Source organism: Hippoglossus stenolepis, chromosome 14 (genome assembly GCF_022539355.2).
Source record: "Hippoglossus stenolepis isolate QCI-W04-F060 chromosome 14, HSTE1.2, whole genome shotgun sequence".
Classification (NCBI taxonomy): domain Eukaryota; kingdom Metazoa; phylum Chordata; class Actinopteri; order Pleuronectiformes; family Pleuronectidae; genus Hippoglossus; species Hippoglossus stenolepis.
Window position 1 is genome coordinate 17,919,535 of NC_061496.1, and position 21,829 is coordinate 17,941,363.

The window sequence follows — 21,829 nt, forward strand, 5'->3', positions numbered from 1 at the left end:
GATCAGCCTGTGGAAGGCAGGATTCTGTTTGTTTCTATTACAGCAGGCAATTACTAAGCAGTGAGGAGTTAATTCCTCCCCCCTGCTCGTGTCCTAAAGTGTGGCCCTTGGTCATTGACACCCATTTTTATGCGATACTTCAAGCTGGCATGTTAAACTTTGGGAGATCTGCAGGTACCCTCGAATAGCACTTGGTAGATGAATTGCTAACATCGGTGAATTCCAGCCCAGGAGTTTCTTGTAGACTAGTATGGTATCATAAATGTAGTACATAGTATATTCTGTATATATTGGGAAGAAAACTAATTTATATCGTACATCTGTGGAGGAAAACTGGACAAATAAAGTGAATGTGATTTATTATTTTTTGAATTTATTTATTTTTATACAATGGCTGGGTTTGTTAACAGGATTATATTTTGGGACCCAGAAGTCATTGCACACTACTCATTGAAACACTGTATGGCTAGAGGCCAGGAAATCAGTTTATTATAAAAAATGATGACCATTAAAGAACAATGTCCATCTATGACGTCACCTAGGCAGCTTGTATATTCAGGGACTCAGCAGCGCGGGAACGGCAGTGGGCAGCCCAGTGGACCACCAGACCACCTCTATTCATCAACACAAAAGTACTCAGAGGGGTGCTAATTGCATTAAGCGTCCTTCTCCCTTCCTCAGTGGCCAGTGTGTGTGAGTGTGTGTTTGGGGAGGGGAGAGGAAAGAGGAGAGGATTGGCAAGAAGTGTGGGAGGTTTGAGAAGTAGGGGCGGCTGAGTGTGATGGTGTGTGGTGGGAGCTGGCCAAGCCCACAAGCCTTCAGGCAGGCGTCCCCTCTGTCACCTTTGCAGCTGCTGGCAACGTCTTCAACCCCCCCTTTACACACAAACACACATATGCACGGGACACAACGTGCTCACTTCCCCGAGATCACAACAAACACAGTGAAATTACACATGTGGTCGCACCCAGTGGTTCGCTGACTAGTTGTGTTTGACTTTTGCCCTCTGAATTGTATCCCTGCACACGGTCATATATTTCTGGGTGTTGGTGGGTTGCAGTTAGAAAATCTAAGACCCCAAGAAAGAGGAAATCTCAAAGGAGAGTGATTTCCCTCTTCTACAAAATTAGATGTTTTCATAGCCTGCAGCCGTGAGAAGGCTTTGTGGCTCAGAAAATAAATATTTTTTTGGGACTTGAGTCAGTATTTGTCTTACCTCGTGACTTTCAATGGAAGTACATTCTCAGTAGCCATGTCAAAATCTGGATGTATGTGATATACGACCAGAGAACCTGTTTTCTTTCCAACACCACATCTTTTACAGCTTCTGATTTGTGTATTTAAGTAGTTGCTAATTCAACACTTCCTGGAGAATAATTCCTCTCCATCATGGACACAGCAAGTATCAACAACTGAGCAGCACATAAATACAGTTTAAGTTTTTAATTGTCTATTGTTGGACAAAGGCATGAATTCTCCTATTAGATTTGTTAGTAAACACGTGCATGATGCTGTGTTTATGAACACTCCTGGATGTCCTCTAATTATAAATACTGACAGGTCACAGTAACCATTTAGTGATTATTTTAATTTTAGTTTCATACAGCAACGTTTTTTCCTCACAATTGGACACAAACGATTGGAGAATGTATCAGTAAACACATGGAAACTATTTAAATCATTCACTAATATTTGTATTCCAAAGTACATTTGAGTGTGTTCTGTGATACTAAATGTTAAAGAATTCAAAGTTTTTAGTTGGTTTTTAAAGAAAGGGAAAAAAATGAAATCTTATTTTCTGTTTCTGCCAATATGATATAATGAACAGCAAAAAACAAGCAAATGATATGCTCTATTATTAATAACAGCTCTTATAAGAATCATTTGAAAGTATTAAATCTTTTAATTAAAGGCATTTAATTATCCAATAGTGGTAGCATGGTAGCTTTAAGTTCTATTTTTCTTTCATGAAAGATTATAAAGACAAACTTTAACTTAGTTTTCAAGTTTCTTAAAAAGCTTGAGTTAACAAAGTGATAAAATAAGGACAAAATTAGAAGTTTGTCTTTGAGAATGCGAGACGCCTTAAGTGTGAAGAGCTAACTTTTTAGGTCAGGGACAAAAGGTTGGTTTAAAACAAAGCGCTAAAAATATTTTACTGTCCTGTATCACTGACCCACTTGAAATGGAACTTATCTTGTTTTTGATTCAAACTGTAAATTTGCTTGTTCTTTTTTTAAGTTTTTAAGAACATGCAGTGAATGGTGGGTCATTTATAAGACCATACTGCATTATTTTATCATTTTGTTTGCCAGTGGTGACTGTCCGTTTGTTTGGTAATACACATGACGAGAGAGGAACAACAATAGAAATATCCTTCTTCTGTTGTCGGGCTCTTCTAGTCTGGCGGAGCATCATTTCACCTCAGCAGCTTTCCACCTTGTTTTAATTGCCTCCGAGTTAATTACTCCAGTAAGTGTGAAACAATGTTGTCAGACTTCTCCTGCACAGCCGCGCTTTCGCTCTATCCTCTGCACCCCCGCTGGCCAAATGGAGGCTTCATAGGCGGATGAGTGTTGTATTGAAAATAGCTGTGAAGATTATGAACTTGCGCTCCTGACTACTTGTTAGCTTAGGAAGCCTACTCAGTGCAGTTTATTGTTGACCGTTATACTGTATGATTTAGTGTGTTTTCTGCTGCATTTATTGTGTTTAGCTCATGTGAAAATACATGTACTTTATCAGATGTTTTTGTTAAAGCTGCAGCAAATTTATTTAGTTTGCGTTAAAATAATTCATAGATCAGTTGCAAGCAAACCACCTTGTTGCTGATGTCTCCTCTCTGAAGTGGATGTTTATCTTGCTAATTTGGAATTACCTCACCTGGCACCAAGCTTTGGCTTAAGTGTCTTTGTATAAAGTCTGTCATCCTAATTTAGCAGAGAACCCATCACCAGTGTCCTGTACCACTGGACATGGTTGATGGTGGTGAAGCGCTGTATTATGGCCGTGGCCTTTCAGTGGGGCTGATGTGACAGCGAGCGAGGCCGATCTTTTTGAGGTCCCCTCTCCTCCCTGCTCGCCTGATTCTCCATGCCACCGGCATCAGCTCCATAGATCATGGCTGTCGCAGCGTGTGTAGGTGCTTGCACCGCTCTGTTAGTCTCATCACTCATTCTCACTCGTCAGCCAGGCTGATCTCGCCCAGACCCCTCTCACTCTTGTTCCTTCCTCCCTCTTTCTCCTGCTCTCTTTCCCTCCCCCCTCTCGTCCCCTTGCATTCTCCTTCCACCCGCTCATTGCTTTCTCACACACATTTTTTTAATTAGGCAAAAATCAAAGACGAAATATGAATATTCATAAGGAAACCACATTAATATGCACAATTATGCAAATCAGCATGCAATTAAGCCCTGTGTCTCCAGAGAGCCTGGATAGCATTAGTGCATAAGACAGGGAGAAGGGGATGATGGGGGTATTTTGGAGTTTTCTGCTCCACCAGTCTTTTGGCTGTATTTTTCCTTTGTGACACACATCGCCCCTTTCTTTACCTAAAACACAGTGATTCATGTTTTGATTTAGCATTTTTTTATAGTGCGTTATTTCAAGTTTGTTTGTGTCAAATTGACAGAGAGGAATCAGAGTGTGGTTTTGATGACATTTTATCCTCTTGGATGACATTAGGGATGTGAATGATTAATTTTCTGCTATTCAGTGTCCGCAATAAATACTAATAGCTAAACTGAGCAGCATTTGCTATGTGGTATTTTACTTTCCCAAGAACTGGTCGAATGTTGCATTGCATCTCGAATGCGACAGCAGCGTCTTTGATCAGTAGTGATGCTCTCTCCTGGATTGTGCAGGCCCATTGTGGCCACTTAAGAACATCAAATGTTGAGAGTAGGATGTGGTGACAGGTTTCCTTGATATGGCTCCAACATCAGGGTATTACTACATATCTGCAGTGACACATAGGATAATAACTATATGTTCTTATTTGGTGATTGCCTACATTTTTCCCCAAACTGCTTTATCATTTTATCCTATCTAATCAGACCAGCTTCCTGTGTCCCTACGTGCCGATTTTAACACTGTCTTTTTCTCTTCAGCAATAGACGAGCGTAGCGGCTCTGGGTCTTGGGGCCCGGCAGAACAGAACAGTCCCTCTTTCAGCCAAGGACGGGTAAGATCTAAATACACACATGCATGAATTTAAGTTTGGAGATCTAAGCAATAACACCAGATGCCATGATATTGTCACACACTTGCATGATGAACACATCAACTCTCCCCCAACAGCGTTGTGCTGTTTTCCTGCAGTGTGCCATGTTTGATTTGAAGTGGTAGTTTTACTTTATACTTAATAACCTTGGCTCAGGTTCCCGCGTTGGCAAGCGCTCTGGTAGCCCAGAACCTCTGTGGAAGCCCACCAGTAATTGCAGCTTCACATCCGCCGTAACTGTCTTGGCACAACTCTTGTGTAAATACAAGGAACAGGGGGTGAAATAGATGCAGCAGGCTTTGATTACCACAAGTTGATAATTAAGAAAGTCAGTTTGAATCCCCAGAGCTGATGCAGATATGTTTGGCATGGGTCCTGTTAGTTAGACAGAAAAGCAGAGGGAGGGAAACTGCTAAGCCATGTAGGTATGCTAACAAGTTGGGTTTGACCTTAAACAGGGGTTGTCATTTACGTTTTGTTAGTAAAATTATTTACCCAGTTTTAATGCCTGTATGTTCTTTCTAAGGTTTCTCACATTGTGGTGTATTTGGTTTCTGCAGGGCTATGGAGAAGGATCCCACTACAGTGAGCATGAAGGCTTGTCCTCTCCATTCATCAGTTCAGGGATCGCAGGTATGCTCATTTTTTCTCCCAAGTAATTTTTAACAAGTGACTTGTGTGGTAAAAACACCACGCAAAATTTGTTTTGCACTTTTGGAAGATGAGTATATAAATTGGGTGAATTTGCCTCTTAGTGCCAAAGGAAATGTTGCTTTGTCTCACTCCAGTTTTAAAATAAACATGTTGATTATGGCCAATTCAACAATTCTGCGTAATTTGTTATGACTACAGAATTTGTGTGTGTGTGTGTGTGTGTGTGTGTGTGTGTGTGTGTGTGTGTGTGTGTGTGTGTGTGTGTGTGTGTGTGTGTGTGTGTGTGTGTGTGTGTGTGTGTGTGTGTGTGTGTGTGTGTGCCTGCGTTCAGTCGTTGAGTGTTGGGGATGTTAGGGCACTGAAGCAGAAACCTTCCCTGGGGTTTTGTCTGGCAGGCAGCTTTATGCAGCTGAGCGTACGGAAAGGGGGAGATCATCTCTGGACTTTTTGTACTTTAGAAAACCTACTTTTCGTTTGTTTGAGCACACATCATTGCCTCTTAATATGTGTACACAGCTCAGGGTTTCACTAGCATAAATAATCTTCACTTTTATCTTACAGGTAAAAATGAGAGGCCACCGTACCCTCCCTTTGGAAGCCAGGTATGTTACCTATTCACTACAAAGCTATGCCTATGTCAGAGATGATTCATATTTTTTGTCAGTGTAAAGGAAGCCTTCCTTTTTCACTTCTCTTTTCACGTTAAACACTTTGAATTAACCGTCTTCATTTCCTAGAACAGAGGTTGTTTGTTTCTGCTGTGTTTTCCCATGCCCCTGTATGTAAATCTTGTCTCTCTCTCTGTCTTGTCTAGCCTGGTTTTCCTCCCAGTGACATAGCGATGCCTAGCCCAGATGCCATGTCCCCCTCTGGCCTTAAGTCTGGCTCCCAGTTTTACCAATCATACCCCAACAACCCCAGGAGAAGGCCGCCTGAGGGAGGCATAGGTAAGATAGGCTTGAGACACAAGAATTGTTCTTTGTCTGTTTACAATTTTCCATCATTTGCCTTCCTTGATTATCTGCTGTATATTTTCTTTGTTTTGATTAATGGTTAGGTTCAAAATGTTCATAACAAGTTCCCAGAGCTTTTTTTTAAATTGTCCAACATACAAAGATTCTTGTTTTTATGGCATATTAATATAGCAGCAAATATTCCATTTTAAAAGGTTAAGAAGAACAAATCATTGGTATTTTTATTGAAAAATTATTTCTAATAATAAATTGATTATCACAAGAGTTGTTTGTTAATTGTATGACTATAAATAATAATAATGGATTAACTGTTTTAGAAGCACTGTTAACTCTTACCTCCGCTGTTAATGAAATTATAGCAAATTTCATTTTATGTCATTGTTTATTTTTTTGTATGTTTTTGTCTACATTTTTCAAATCATTTTTAAAACAAAGCTGTGCACAGATGATTGCACAGCGTCATTTCATTCACACTGACGTACACATTCAGGCTGACATACACTTGCCGCAGCTTGTTTTTCGGTTTTTCATTTTGCAGTTGAAATTAGAGTGAGCGCATGAAGAAACTGCACCTGAACTGACATAACACTGGCAAACACATTGTCTTTGCTACGTCCTCCTTTTGTGTTTTGGTTTCTCTCTTTCACTTTTTCACTGGTTCTCTGTCTGCCCGTATGTAGACACCCAGCCAAAGAAGATTCGGAAACCCCCCGGCTTGCCATCCTCGGTGAGTGCTTATTTATGCTCGCATTCACAGCTCACAGCCAGTCCTCTCTGTCTCTGTGTTTCTACCTATCTCTCTCAATACACACACATGCTGCACACCGACACACACTCACTGCTTTCCTCACTCTGCTTGAGCTACTCTGTGACAGACAGGGCTAAAGATCTCCTCCTCAGTCAAACTCTCCACAAGCTGACAGTCAGGCAACTCAGGTCCCAATAAACACCATCACTGTAGTTGTCCCTACACTATACTCGAGTGGTGTCAAGTGCTGTTTGGGGTCTGGTTGTCATGTAGACAAGCACTTTTATAGGATTTTGAGCTACTTTGTCAAGTCTGGTAACTTGCCTTCTTCGATACTTTGATTTTTGAGACCTAAGTTTTACCAATCTCTTATTGAATCTTTTATCTATTTTACATCATTACAGGGGAAAGTAAAGACTATTTGGCTAAATAGCAAATGATTCTTTGAATATTCATTTTGTGGTTTCGGTTACTAAATATTATGTTATTTCTGATGTTTGTTCCTTAAAATTCAAGTGGATTTTAACTGAATTAACCTGAAGTGCTATTGAACCTAAATGTAAGGTCTAAGAAGTTTGCAGTATCCTATAGTTTGATTTACTCTACCAAGTGTCACATTTTGTCAGTGGGCCCAGAATTTCCAGCAGCTGATGCAGCTTGTGTGTTGTTGGCAGTTCCACACATAGCTGGAAACACTAGTCACTGATGGATGTTTGAGATTATACTGAATGAGTCCCACTGTTACTGTAAAGTGACGTGACAAAGAATTGAATACGGTTGCAGTTGTCCACATCATGCCCATTTATAGATTATATTTTTTAGATAAGACTGTGTGCTGATTAGCAGCTTTCCCTTCCGTACAGTTTCAGTAACTGTGGATCTTCAATGACCCAGAGGCAGATTCCTTTATTTGAATAGTGTTTCTCAAAGAATGAGATTTTGTAGTAGTAGCTGTGAACCCAGACTGGACGCATGCAAACTCTCATGTTCACTCTGAAAGACCAAGACCATAAACACTGGGTCAGTGTGTGGTCGATTTCTGCCTGCCTGCTGAAGATGACAAAAACTTCCTGGATGTTTTGATGGTGTATTAGCCACCAATGCGACGGGGTTTCTCCCGGTCGTCCTGATGGTCAGTTCGACTATGACTGATGGGTCCTTTGTCAATATGTTCAATTGAGCACTGTGCACAGCTCTACAATGATACAGTAGGGCTAGGCCTTAAAACATCAATAATTATAGAAATTGAATCGTCACCAATAGCAATATAACAAAAATCCAATATTAATATAATGCTTATAGACTGTTGAGGACACAGTGAGGACGTACGACACATAATTGATCTTCCTTAAGTTGCAAAATGTTTTGCTGTTTGTCATTCTCTTCCCATAAAAAACTTAAATTTTATTTTTTATTATTACAAATTGACATTCATCGTGATAATTAACAATATCGAAAAAAAATTTTTTATTGAAATATAATTTTGCCCATTTTGACTATTCCTACACAACAATGAAAAACACTTGATAATAAAGTGCTTTTTTTATTCTGATATGTTAATATTTTTTTTGTTCATTGTGAAACATTGATGGGCCACCACAATCTATGTAATTTATTGGTGAAGCTGACAAAAGCATAACAAAAACTCCTCCTTAATATTTGTTATATAAAGTCAGGTTCCTTCCTGGCCCCGAACCAGCTGATGTGTTGCTTTGTGAGACAGCAAACATGATATTTCATGTCAGAAGGACCCTGCCCTGCAGTTGCCTGTGATGCTGTTGCTAGTAGAGCGCTGTCCTGCTGCCTGAGCTGTCACTGAATCATGGAAATACTTCCATTGCACAAACATTTTCTGTAACCCCATCCTCACGCTACTTGTAGTTCTCAGATGACAAGAGTGACCCAAAAAATAAAGTGGGTATGGACACTTAGCATCTCCGCTCATGTGGCATCTGGGTTTCAGTACGGTGCCTTGATGTCAGCAAGATGAGCATGTGTTTGTGGAGAACATGTCAAAGTTAAAGAATTGTAAGGTTTGCTGGGTCAAATACCTGCACATTTGTCCAGCAGAAGCATGGAAATAGATTCATGCCCATGCTGATGTATTTTTAACGCATGGATGAAGTAAATTCACTGGATTTATGTGGCTGACTAGGTCCAAATCACAGAGCCATGGATGTGTTATCTAGTAGGAAATGATGTCAAGTGTTAGTAGTGCTGCGTTCGGCCTCTATCTTGGTTTAAGATGAACAGATGCATCTACAGTAGCTGGCTGCATTGATTAGGAGGGTTCATGTCAGATCGACTAATAGTCAGAGACGGATCACGCTCGGACTCTGAACTCTCTGCTTAATCCATGTCTTGAATTCTTGTACATTAATGAAGTGAAGTATTTTCTGTGACCTAGGTGTTGTCGTGTGGAAGTGGCTGCTGAAACCTCTGCGTGTAGACGCTCTTCGCCATGGTGATTTCCTCACAGAGATTGAGTGTGAATGCTCTGTCTGGTCGCTTTCTCACTGTCTGAACCTCAGAGTGATTCCCCGCAGTGTGAACGATGGCCGCATGGTTTTAGTGCAAATGGTGTGTGTGTGTGTGTGTGTGTGTGTGTGAGACCCCCATTTTACCCAGCCCTCCGCCTACGCCTCACCACATGATGGCCTGGGTGGGCCTCCCCCCTGTGAGTGACCCAGTTGTGAGGCGCGGTGCTTGTGAGGCCTCTTAGCCTCGTGTCTGAGCCCAGATTAATGACTGCCGATGATGATCCTGTGGTCTGTCCTCCCACCCACACTCCTTCTCTTCCTTCTTCTCTTCAACACATTCTTCTTTTTCTCTTTATCTACTTTTGTCACTTAAATCAAGATGCTGTATATCAGCTAATGGTCAAATAACAGCGGCACTGAACAGGCCATTTTCACCATTTTCCCCCGAAGCTGTCTGACTTCTCTAACCCACCAATGTCCATACACAAGATCATCGCCTTAACCCTGTGAACCTTCACCCCGTCTCCTCTGCAACAATCCAACAAATGGAGGAACATCTCTTCCTCTGCCCCCTAGTTGTCTACTACACTAACCACGAAACCCTTGTGGTCGAATAAAGCGCTTTGAGGTTAGTTTGATGTTAATCTTTATCTACTCCCCACCCCTTTGCCACAACCAGTGTTTTCTAGCGTAGAGACCTTTACATGGTCATAACCTGAATTACATTAAACCCCTATTAGTTGAGGATTTTACCCTAGAAATCCCCTTTCTTTCTGAGAATACAATTATCCAGCAGCACCAGTCATTGTGTTGTTCTCTGTTCCCATCTAGAGCAGCAGGATTCACTCCACATTGTTCCCCGTGAAAGAACAACTCAAAGCCTATTGTTAAATGAAGCCATCTCCGTCATGTTTTCCCCTGAATTAACCGTGATCATTTTAAATCCCTTGTTTCCTTCACACTCCCCTGGCCATATCAAGCTTTGTTTAAGTCATTTAGATTACCTTCTCCTGTCCCCCGTCAACACCCCTTATCTCTCTACCCATTTCATAAATCATCAGGGCCTTAATTTCTCCCCCCCTCAGTCCTCCCCCTTGCCCCTTTACCAGCCCCTACCCACAGCACTCGCCATCTCTCTCTCTCTCTCTCTCTCTTCTCTCTCTCTCGCGCGCTCGCTCGCTTGCTCTCTCTTGCTGACTGGATCCCAGCCCCCATCTCTCTCTCTCTCTCGTCGCTCCCTCTCCTCAGCCCAGCTGCCTGTGGAGTTGGATGTGGTCCAGGAACAGGCAGATGGCTCTGTAATTAGAAGTGCATCTCTCCATTCCCTTTCCACTTCTCCCTGTTAAATCAAATTACAGAAAAAAATCCCTTCTCTGGATTAGCATTCTTTGCAGCGTAGCCTCAATTCTCTTTTCTCTCTTCCTCTATCTGCCATGTGCTGTAGAAGAGGAAAAAGACGGACTGAGTGGCAGCCGATGGTGTCAAGAAACCGAAGGCTTCTCATGTCTGTTTTCAATCTGTGTCTAGTAGAGGCCTAGCATCCATTTTTATCTGCAATATGTACAACGGATGTGTGATTGGACTTTTTAAGGTGCTTCAATAAAATGTCCAGTTTGATCTGAGTTGACCATTTCCATATTTTCTAGCCATATAGATGTGTGTGTGTGTGTGTGTGTGTGTGTGTGTGTGTGTGTGTGTGTGTGTGTGTGTGTGTGTGTGTGTGTGTGTGTGTGTGTGTGTGTGTGTGTGTGTGTGTGTGTGTGTGTGTGTGTGTGTGTGTGTGTGTGTGTGTGTGTGTGTGTGTTGGCTCACGGAAAGGTATGTGTGTGAGCTGATACTGAGCGTGGTATAGGGAGGGGCTGCAGGCCAGCAGTGCAATGTCACTGGGGTCCTGGGAGCTAGAGGAAGTGCTCACTGTGCACTGGGATTCAAGCCGTAGCTGTGCCCAGCATGCCATGGCCGCTGCGTTCTCCTCCACAGGCGAGGAGTCAGCCTGCCTACAACACCGGCAGACTCCCTCTTGCCATCTTGTGGCCACTTAAAGCTGGTGCCTTTCTATAGGGTGGATCGATACATTACTCCTCTTCTCTCATGATGCTTGTGGTTGCACAGGAAATCGATATTTATCCAGAAACGTAAAATATCCATGTTCAAGTGTATTATTGTAGAAATTGTGGACTAATTCTGCATTCTGTCTGCATGTTTGTTAAGGTGTATGCCTCCACATCTGGTGACGAGTACACCAGAGACAATGGAGGATATCCTGGTGCTAAGCCTGGAGCTGTCTACCCTGGCTCCTTCTACATGCAAGGTAACCTTTACAAAAATGTTCACTGAAATCATTTTCACCCTGTAATTCCATTTTGTGAAGCTGTTTTCATTTATTTAAATGTGTCTTCTCTTTTCTTAGAAGACCCCTGGTCATCTTCTGGCTACTCTGCCATGCTGGGCAACTCTCCTCACATTGGACAGCCGGGCTCCTTTTCCGCAATTAACCCGCAGGACAGGATGGTGGGTAGAAACGGCCTCAGTCTCATTTTTTTTCCACTTCACCTCCATGTTTAGCTTTCTTTGTAGTTATGCATATCTTCTGTTATTGCTCATACTGACATTAAGACAAGATTTTAGTTTCAATAAACCATGTCATCTGAGATATATTATTTTATTAATCTGTTAATACTTAACACATATGGAGTAATTAAACCTAAAACTCCATCATGAGATTGATTAAATTTTTTTTCCTCTTTGAGTGGTGTATGTTCTTATGAAGCTGCTTGTATCCTTTCTCCAGAAGCGTCACCCCCTGCCTCTGTCCCCACAGAACTATCCTCTGCACGGCAGCGAAGTCAATGGCTTCCATTCGGCCCCCACCACTTACAACCACCCACCCACCATCAACGGAGAAGGCATCATGTGTAAGGGATTTTTGAAATAAACTGATAATAACACGAAAGTCTTGAGATGCATCTGTCACTTGATTCAACTCCCATAGTAATTTTATATATATATATACACAATGTGTGTGTTTTTTTTTCCTTCTCCCAAAAATAAATTAACGGGTCATCTGACTCGCGTTATTTATTTTGTCTCTGCAGCCAACCGAGGCACCACAGCTGGCAGTTCAGGAGATGAGATTGGGAAGGCTCTTGCCTCAGTGAGTCCTTTTTTCTGTTTGCTGTTGGTTTTGTAAATTAGTGCTGGGCAATAAAACAATTACAACGGTTTTAACAGGGATTTTATTTTCCTCTGACAAAGTGACAGTGCAATGTTTTCAGGAGATTTGTGTGAAGAACAGAACAAATAAAAACATCCCATCAGTGGATTATTATTTAGTATTTTCATGGTTTGACACAAAACTAATGAAAGTCCATTAGAAAACATTTTGAAGACAAATCCCAACAGTGACAAAAAACGTTTAAAGACCTAATAATTGATTTATGCTGAACTATAATACCATGCTGTATTTTAAATATTTTCAGGTTGCCAGTAAGATTTAGTCTAATAAAATAATTGTGTATATCATAATATTAATGATATATTGTATAAAGTAGAAAATATTGTAACATTTTCTTCCGTATTGCCCCGCAGTAGTTTGCATTTTTCAACTTGATTGCATTGAAATGCATTTCTGTGTTTTTGTTGTTTTTAAAACAGTATTGAATATTAAATAATGTTCATTACGTTGAGTTGTTTATTCATTTCTTTCAGATTTACCCATCGGACCACAACAGTAATAATTTCCCCTCAGCTCCGTCTACTCCTGGATCCCCTCAGGCAATAGCAGGTACAGTTCAGTTCGCACGCATTCAGATAATATGAGGCCAAAATGATTACTCCTTATATTTAAAAAGTAAAACAATTTTAGGGGGGTTAAGGGATTCATCTCCAGTCACACTGTTATGCATCATCTTTAACAGCAATATGAAGGGGAAAAAAATCCTTACATTATTTATTTTAGTTTTACTCATCAGTTCTGTTCTACCTTGACATGATCTCAGATTCATGTCAACCTGAGCAGTATTAAGTAAGCAGGTAAACTGAGTTCATGTGGTTTATATCCTCTTATTCCTACTTTTAACTCTCCCGTACAACCATGAATTATGGAAAATATCTCAATTCCAGCCACAGAATACCTGCATCAGACCAAATCATTTAGCTTGTTCAGTTTGATTGCGACCTTTTTTGCTTTGCACACAAATGAATCAGGTGAACTTTTTGGAGCTAAAATAATCCTGTGCATGTTAAATGTTCTTAAGCACAGAAACGTGTCTGTTGCTTCATCTGGTGTGAAGTTACATTAACACTTAACACTATCCAAATATTTTTCTCTGCAGGAGCTCAGTCACAGTGGCAAAGACCAACCACACCCAACTATGATGGGCCACCACATGCACTGGTATGTTCAGACATTTTTCTGCTACTTCAGTTATTTGGAAACATGAAGTGGCTATATTATATTCCTCTCACACTAGAGTACAAATGCCTTGTTTAAATCATAATTAAACTGTCTATATTAGCTTTCCCTAGCTTGTATTTATGTTAATATCTAAGTGCATGTCTCATGTATTTATATAGCAGAACAAAATGGAGGATCGTCTGGAGGAGGCCATTCATGTACTGCGTAGCCATGCTGTGGGCCCTGGCTTAGAGGGCGCCCACTCTGACATGCACAACCTGCTGTCTTCAGTACACAACGGGGGCCTCGGAGGCCTCTCCCTAGCTTTTCCCAATGCGAGTCTTGCGCTCAGCAACAGACATCCTGCTATGGTGAGTCACCCATTCTTCTCAAGTAGTTTCATATGTGTTTGAAAGCAACTTCTTATGGGGGGAGGTGTAAATTTGTGCTTATGTTTAATTTTATTGTAAACATACTGAGCATTGAAACTTCTCTGCAAGGAATTTGTGGTTACACTGTTTGAGTAGAGATTCAGATTTGTTATGGGAAGTACTGTAATTATATCTGTCATCCTTTGTTTAAGATACTGTGCCGGTATCAAAATAAGAAATACAAAATTTTGGTAACATGGCTTACAAGAACCAAAACATACATCATGATTTTTTTATGTGACTGAAATATAGGCTGATGGGGCATCTTGCTTTTATATTGCAGTTTTATGTTGTACAACCATTTTTTAAAAATAGATTAACCTTCTATTTTAATCGATGAAATAAAATAATTCAAAATTGCTTTGGTAGGATTCTTTTTTCATGAGGGAAAACCAGGTCTAACACACTCATTTGTGCCATCTGCTGGCCAAAAATAGGATTTGAGGCAGAGCGCTGAGGCAATAGTTTGCCATGTGGAGGTTGGCTGCAGGGGTTTCACTGCAACATCCACCATCAGGCTGCTCAAAGATCTGTGGATCCAGAGACAAGCCCTGCATACAAGGGATATTCTCCATCTTGTCCCATGTTCTAAAAGGGGACAGTGTTTAGTTTAAAAAAGGCATAGAGGTGATTATGTCTGAGCTACTGAGCGGGCCTCATGGCTTTCATATTCTGCCATACAAGCTAGTAGCCAGTCAGATTTACCTTTTGAGCCTCAGCGTTTACTCAAGTTCGGCCTGTATCATTAATAACAGGGCCAAAACACTTGATGACGCTAAGGTGCACAACTGAAGTTATGCCCCTAACATCTGCTGGTGGTCGCTAACACCTGCTAACACATCTACTGGTAGTTGGTAACCTAAATTGTGCAGAAGACCTTCAAACGTACAAGGTACATTCACCATCCTGTCCTATATTCTAAAATGTATTATTTTCCCTGAATTAACCGCCATAGATCTGCACAAATGTTAAACAATATGTATAACGTTTTTAATTAGCCATGTCATAATTTGTCTTTGTAGCAGCTCTGTTTGATTACTCCAAGTTGGAGCAATTTCTGTGGTTGATAGAACCTTTGCAGCCTGTTGGTGGTGTTTCTGTGTCTGAGCCTGTGAGATTCAAATCATTGTTCTTTGCTTTCATTAGCAGGGGGGGAAGCATGAGGAGCCCACAGGTCTTCCTCCCAGCAGCACTCTCCTGCACGGTCACCACGCCTCTGGACCCACACCGTCAGCCGGTCAACCAGAAGGCTTCACCAGTGAGTTTGGCTAACATCTTGTTACTTAGCAGAACATCTGTTGTATTTAGCATTTTTGTCTCATAATAGTACTGAAATTAAAGATTGGTTTAGTGCCTCTGCTAGTATCCCCCCCAGAAAAGGGGAAGTTATGAAGTAAATTTCTTGAAATGGAAATACTTTTGTTATAGAATTGCATCCTCACGTTTCTTTTTTTTGTCCTAAGGTCTCCCTGGACTGGCCCGCTCTACACACTCCTCCAGCAGCTCAGACATCAAGAGAGAAGACAGAGAAGACAGAGAGGATGATGAAAACTCTCTTTCAGACAAGTCTGACGATGAAAAGAAGGACTCTAAGCTAGCACGTATTCGATCAAGGTAAAGTTATTATTTACGTCATAGTATTTCTCACTCTTTACGTCTTTTAATCAGAAACCGCTGAATCATGCTGTTAAATTCCAGTGCAAATAATTTAATCTCCCAAAGGTGGAAATTTTCTTGTGGCAAATTGTCAGACATAAGAATATTTAGTAAAACATTTGATGACGAAATCTGCCAAATGTTCAGCTGTTTTTTGAAGTGTACTTCCTCTCAGTTATCTACTATTTCCTGTGTGTCGTGCTGATAGCCCAGTCTCTGTTAGATGTTTAACAATGTCAAAATCCCCCTCCCTTCACGTTTTCAGAAAGGAGGAGTTGGCCCTCCAGCTGCTCGCTAGCCTTTCAGAACACAAAGATGAGTACGTTTCAACGATAGAGAATCAATGTCTTGTGCTTTGCAGCCTCTTGGCAAACAATTACTCAAAGCACATGTTTATGTCACGTTTGTTTAAAATGTGAACTTCAATCGGCAGAATTATTGTAGTAAAATATTACCACACTGTCTAAAACTCACTTTAAAGTATTGTCATATGATGCAGGGTAGTGTTCAGATTTAAAATACAAATGTTGTGTTGTCGTGAAAACATTTGAAAAACTACCCCCTGTACAAAACGACAACAAATCACAGAGATGCTTAAATAACCAAACTGATTCAAGCTGAACTATAATGAAACATGCAGGTACAACAGTGTTTTATACCATTGAAAGTCAACTTATCCAATGTTTGTGGAGTCAACATTGAAGTGGGAGATTCTGCTCCTTGGATAATGTTTTTCTCACGTTCATATAGTATTAACTGCGCACACATCTCATTTTAGCACATCCATTCAGTAAAACGTTTAGTCCTGCTCTTGGTGCTAAATGTTTATCGTGTGTAGCATGAACACTTCTTGGTTTGATGTTTTGATTTTAAATTTTTCTACTGTTTTCATTTGATCAGTTCGTCTCTGTTTGACACCAGTCAGGACAATGAAGAAGAAGATGATGAGGACCTTCCCCCAGAGTTGAAGATGGAGCGCGAGAAGGAACGGCGAGTGGCTAACAATGCCCGCGAGCGTCTCAGAGTACGGGACATCAATGAGGCGTTCAAGGAGCTTGGGAGGATGTGCCAGTTACACCTAAGCCACGACAAACCTCAGACCAAACTTCTCATCCTGCACCAAGCCGTCAATGTCATCCTCAACCTAGAACAACAAGTCAGAGGTCAGTTTGTAAGAGGAGGCACACTTATGTTTACCTCTGTTAACCCATTTAGACCAGATGCATCGTATGCCTGTATAAGCCTTAAAGACCAGGTGCGGCAATTGCATCCTTCTCCCCTGAGAGCCAGATGAGACGCGTCTGTTCTATCCACAATGTCATCTCCTGTAAGACATTGGGCCTCATTCACAAATCTGTGCTTAAACCGTGCGTACGAACGTTTGATGCACAAATCTGGGATTCATCAAAATGGTCTTACCTAAATTTGTGCGTACTCTGCGAACAAATTTAGAACCTCCTCAGACCATGCGTATGCACAAATGATGAAGGCCCGGCTGTCCTGAAAAATGTAAACACACACACCCTTTTAACTTAATGCAAAATATATTAAAACTTTTTTGAATAAACATCAAATTCACACCCTTTCATCATAATTTTGTCATAATTATAATCTTTAAGTATACCAGTTGAGATAGTTTACTTAGTGTAAAATAGAGTATATAAGAATTTTCATATTGAAACGTAACAGTTTTGGCTTTCATTAAATAGTTTATTGGCCTATAATTGATCACCCCCCTGATGTGGTGTTTATTTTTAAAGTGAGCTCAGGTCAGAGAAGTGAGGAGGAAACAGACTCTTGACACAGACCGGACCTTCCATGAGCGTCTGTCCTGATCCTGAAGCAGCGGTGTCATAATTATAAAGCGGCATCATCTAAGAATGAAGAAATGTCCACAGCTCTAGTGCTCAGCACTGTGCAGGACACATCAGTCAGCGCCTCAGTTATAGCAGCATGCTTTATATTTTATTATATATGTCTATCTGCTTCAGAGGCTGAGAAATATGTTTTGTAAACATTGTCGATTCTGTCAGCTCCTCAGAAACCCCTTGCATTTTAGGTTGTTTTTTAAAAAAAAAGGCTTGGGTTATAGAGTGCGTTTTTACTCGGTGCTTTAGCATCTTGGTAGATTAAATACATTATTTCATTATACCGATGTGGTCTGATTGGTTTTCCCTTCTTCATCAGAGCGTAACCTTAACCCCAAGGCAGCATGTTTAAAACGCCGCGAGGAGGAGAAGGTGTCTGGGGTGGTGGGTGAAGCAACGATGCAGCTCTCAGGCGGCCATCCTAGTATGGGAGGAGATGGACACAATCCAGTTGGCCACATGTAACACCAGGTAGGTCCTCAGGAATGACTAATAAAATGATTGTTCAGAATTAAATGTAGCTATTTTGTCCCACATTATTAGAAGTTAGCTGTCAGCATCATCCTCACTGTCTTTCTGCAGTTGTTATTTAGTAGCGATGCTGCTACATAATGTCTGTCTTTCTTTCACAGATCTGGTGCTGTTTCCTTGGCTGTCAGAGGATGTGGCCTTAACAATTTTCTTCCACCCATTATTCTCAGTGTGTGTTTATGTGGACATGTCTGTGTATTGTCCGTTCAAGTTTCAAGATGCACATTCACACACTCGTACACACATGCATACTGCCAAAACTGACACAGCCTGTTTGTCGCACTCCCAACCATGACTACAAGCTCAAATGTGAAGAACTTTTTTTTAGTTTTGCTTTGTTTTATACATTTACAGTTTTTGTTCAATTTTTGGTTTCCACACGATGATGGAACGCCGGAGTACTTTACGTCCTGCCACAAATTTGGGACTTCACACACTGCCGAGAGGTGCTCTGGTGAAAGAAAGGAGACCTAATCAAACACAAATTAAATCAAGGATTTGTGCCTAATTGTTACATGTTTTCTATTTGACATTTAAGCAAATTGCTTTACATGAGGAACATTTATTGTAAGGGATTGCTTATGTGTATGAGCAATTATTTTTAATGTATGTCATTCCCAGCGTGATGGTACAGTCTTACATATGTTATGTAACCAAGCCTATAGTTGAAGTTGAATTGTCTAAATTCTGTGACTTTTCCTTGATGAAATGTTTGAGTTGGGTTGTGAATAGGTCATGAGGAAAGGTCAAAGTTTTTACATTTCAAACGCAGCTTTCATGAAAGACGGGAACTCTGACCTAGAGACTGTCTCCGACTGGAGCCCAGTCTCGTCCCAAGAGGCGTCTGGAGACTTGGAAATCGAGGACTCCTTCCTTGAAGGTTAAGGATTTTCCAAGCGATAGAATCTGTCAACTACAAAACTGTTCTTCCTCTGTGTTGACCACAAATTCTAGTATTAACTCCAGTGGTTCCTTGTCATAGGTTCAGGGTTTTGTATTGCTTTATGTACTAAAGCAGTCATGGACGAGACAAAGCACAGTTGTATAGGTTAAGGCTGGAAGTTGAGTGTCGACCTGTCGTGCATTTCAGTCCCTGAGAAGTCTTGTATAAAAAGCCATTTGAGACGAAGTGGTGAGCAGCGCTCCGTGCTGTTACTTTCTTGAAATGGGTTACTGACGATGCCAGCAGACTTAACAGTTCCACGTTTTTACCCCTGAATTGATCTTCTGTAAAAAAAAAAGACAAAAAAATCTGGGTTCCTTTTGATAGAGGGATCTCATCAGTGCGCAGTTGTTGAAGCAGACAAGTCTTTGTGTAACGAAGGCTTTCTTTTCCTAAACGAGCATTCCCACTGAATTACAGCCCTTCACCTTCCTCCTGAGTAAGTCTGTCCTCAAGTTTCTTACTGAGAGAAGTGTGACGTGTAAATTCACTTCATACATTACTCTGATATGTTTCATTTTTCAAAATTAAATATATATAAAAATATATATTTTTTGTTAGTCTATACATTGTAGATTTTTTTACATAAATGGCAATATTAGTTTGAAGTTTAGAGTGTATTGTAGATGAGCTGAAAAAGGGGATATTTGACATTTAAATGAATATGTTCAAAAATTGAATTCACAATTGAACGGCAGAGGAAAAGGGGTCAACAGATGATGAAAGACAAATGTTGAAAGCGTTTGGTATATACTTTATTCCAGTTTTAGTTGTAAGGCATATCATCAGCTACCCAGATTAATTCTTTCCATGGGGGGGCGGGGCGGGTGTGTATGTGGACAGAGTTTTTGCTGCGACCTTGTTAAAGTGCGCTGACTTTAGCAGCGAGGTGCCGAGGAAAAATGTGGGAAGGGGAATTTTGTCTCTAACAGTAATTATGCAACTGGTTTTTGAATGTAGCTACCATACAAATGTGGATCGCCTTCATTTTCAAAGTTGTGTTCCTGGGTTTTCTCAGTACAGTGTAAGAGTTTTCGTTTCACTTTTTTTTTTTTTTTCTCTAATGTCTGACCTAAACCAAGTGGCTCCGTGTGCAGCTCACCGTCTCTTTTTTTAGTATCCTGCACATTTGTTTTGGAGGCAGACGTCCGTATTGGGTGTAAGGTAATGGATAATATGGAGAACAAAACAGTGTTATTGTGATATTGATCCCATGTCATGTCATGTTGTGACTGGTTTTTACCAACATGTAATCACAAATGGGAGGTAGAGCATTTTGTGTGTTTTATTTCTACAAAAAAAAAAGATGAAGAAAAAGACCTATACAAGTCAATAGTGTGGCCTTTTCATTCTCAAGACTTAAGATGTCATGATGGGAGAGTGATACCTTATCAGTGCCTGAACTTGTATTTTCATTTAAGACAGTCTTTATTTTGTGAACCATATCATTTCATTTATCATGGAGATTAAAGAGGTACTTGTTCATTCCCCCACCCTCCCTTCTCCTAATGCTTTTTTCAATTTTCAGGAAGAAGTTTAAATGGTATAAAGAGATTTTTCTTTCAGTGTATCTAGTTAAATAAATAAATGTTACATAGATCTTGTTTAGTTTTTATTCCTCATTTCTAAATATTCAACTGGATGATATTGTCCACACTGCTGTTTTAGTGAAGGTCATGGGTCCAGAGTTTTCTTTCTACCCGCCCTATATTTTTCAACAGTTTTGACATAACGGGGTTCAAGAGATGCTGCTTGTGGCTCTGGCTGTCTGCTTTTGATGAACGTTGACATGTTTCTGTGAATGTGTTTCTTCAGTTTCAGTGTAGGGCGTTAGTTTTACTTTCCATAGCAGCTGGAGTTGATGATTTGGAGCATTTTTTTTTTTCTTATTTTATTCCTGTAAAACATCAAGTATATTTCGTCTTCAATGACAATTTTCACCTCTGAAATTTGACTCTTCCAGCTCTTGGTGGATATTGACAATGACCTTTTTGTGAGAAGTTCTTATCACTTCTTTCAAAATGTTATATTTAAAGTTTTCTTTAGCCATAATCATTAATATTACAAGATCAATAAAGTGTTCTGAAGTTTGTGGATTTATTCCAAGGGAAGATCTGACTTGATGTCATTCAGTATTCTGTAAAACTTCCTATTAGGCAGCAAGTTAAATGCTAAAAATGTATCTTTGGGGGAATCTTATTTTTACTCTCAAGTCATGACAAGACACAGTTAGCAGAAAAGCAGCCCCGACCACTGCAGGAGCACAAAGTGAACACAAACCTACTATATTATGATGGGAAGTGTTGAGTCTACGTGCTGCGATTTGGTTTAGTATAAGAGAGCAGTGATAAAACACTTGCTTCCTCCAACTTTTTGTCATATCTTTGTTGAACTGAATTGATGTGACTATTGAGTGTTAAATGCATTCACTGGTACACAGCCCTACATCATGGGGAGTGAGGACACTGACTCCTGCAGGGTCCTCACAGTGCCTCACTCAATCTCTTTCTTTTTTTAATATATATAAATATATATAGTTGAGAACTGTCTTGTATATAACAGTAATGTAGCAATAAATGTGCCATTTTTAATAACAGATTATACCTTTTCCAATGTCTGGCTTTTGAATATTGTATACATAAAAAGGAAAATAAAGGAAAACATTGTAATAAAGGGATTACTGTAGTGCGGAAGATGAATTTGTTCATATTTTCTATTGCTGGCGGCCGAATAAATAACTAATGCACGTGTCAGCTTTATGAATATGAAACCAAGGCACCACATTCAATCCAAGCAGACATACCAGCTAATACTATTGATGTCATGAAGTCAACATGGCGCAGGACTGGAGTATTAATTGTAGGCGGATGGCTGCCAAAGGTCTGTGTCGTAAACACAGGTCCTTTTTTTTTTTTCAGAGTGTGGC

The 21,829-nt window shown here is 40.4% G+C and overlaps 1 protein-coding gene across 5 annotated transcripts in view; it reads left to right on the forward strand.

The window, feature by feature from the left end:
- tcf3b (transcription factor 3b) overlaps positions 1-21,580 on the forward strand; it is a 28,551-nt gene extending 6,971 nt beyond the window's left edge. The window contains exons 4-21 of one of the 5 annotated variants that reach the window (XM_047343036.1): positions 4,110-4,183; positions 4,783-4,855; positions 5,438-5,478; positions 5,691-5,823; positions 6,531-6,577; positions 11,290-11,389; positions 11,489-11,589; positions 11,870-11,993; positions 12,174-12,232; positions 12,787-12,862; positions 13,413-13,474; positions 13,654-13,845; positions 15,052-15,163; positions 15,369-15,519; positions 15,827-15,880; positions 16,483-16,724; positions 17,749-17,900; positions 18,062-21,580. In XM_047343036.1, the coding sequence (XP_047198992.1) occupies positions 4,110-4,183; positions 4,783-4,855; positions 5,438-5,478; positions 5,691-5,823; positions 6,531-6,577; positions 11,290-11,389; positions 11,489-11,589; positions 11,870-11,993; positions 12,174-12,232; positions 12,787-12,862; positions 13,413-13,474; positions 13,654-13,845; positions 15,052-15,163; positions 15,369-15,519; positions 15,827-15,880; positions 16,483-16,724; positions 17,749-17,894 (1,787 nt within the window). In that variant the 3' untranslated portion in view covers positions 17,895-17,900; positions 18,062-21,580. Of the gene's footprint in view, positions 1-4,109; positions 4,184-4,782; positions 4,856-5,437; positions 5,479-5,690; positions 5,824-6,530; positions 6,578-11,289; positions 11,390-11,488; positions 11,590-11,869; positions 11,994-12,173; positions 12,233-12,786; positions 12,863-13,412; positions 13,475-13,653; positions 13,846-15,051; positions 15,164-15,368; positions 15,520-15,826; positions 15,881-16,461; positions 16,725-17,748; positions 17,901-18,061 lie in introns of all 5 variants that reach the window. The other 4 variants (XM_047343035.1, XM_047343039.1, XM_047343037.1 and 1 more) reach the window with 4 other exon arrangements.
- Positions 21,581-21,829: the final 249 nt, after the last annotated feature.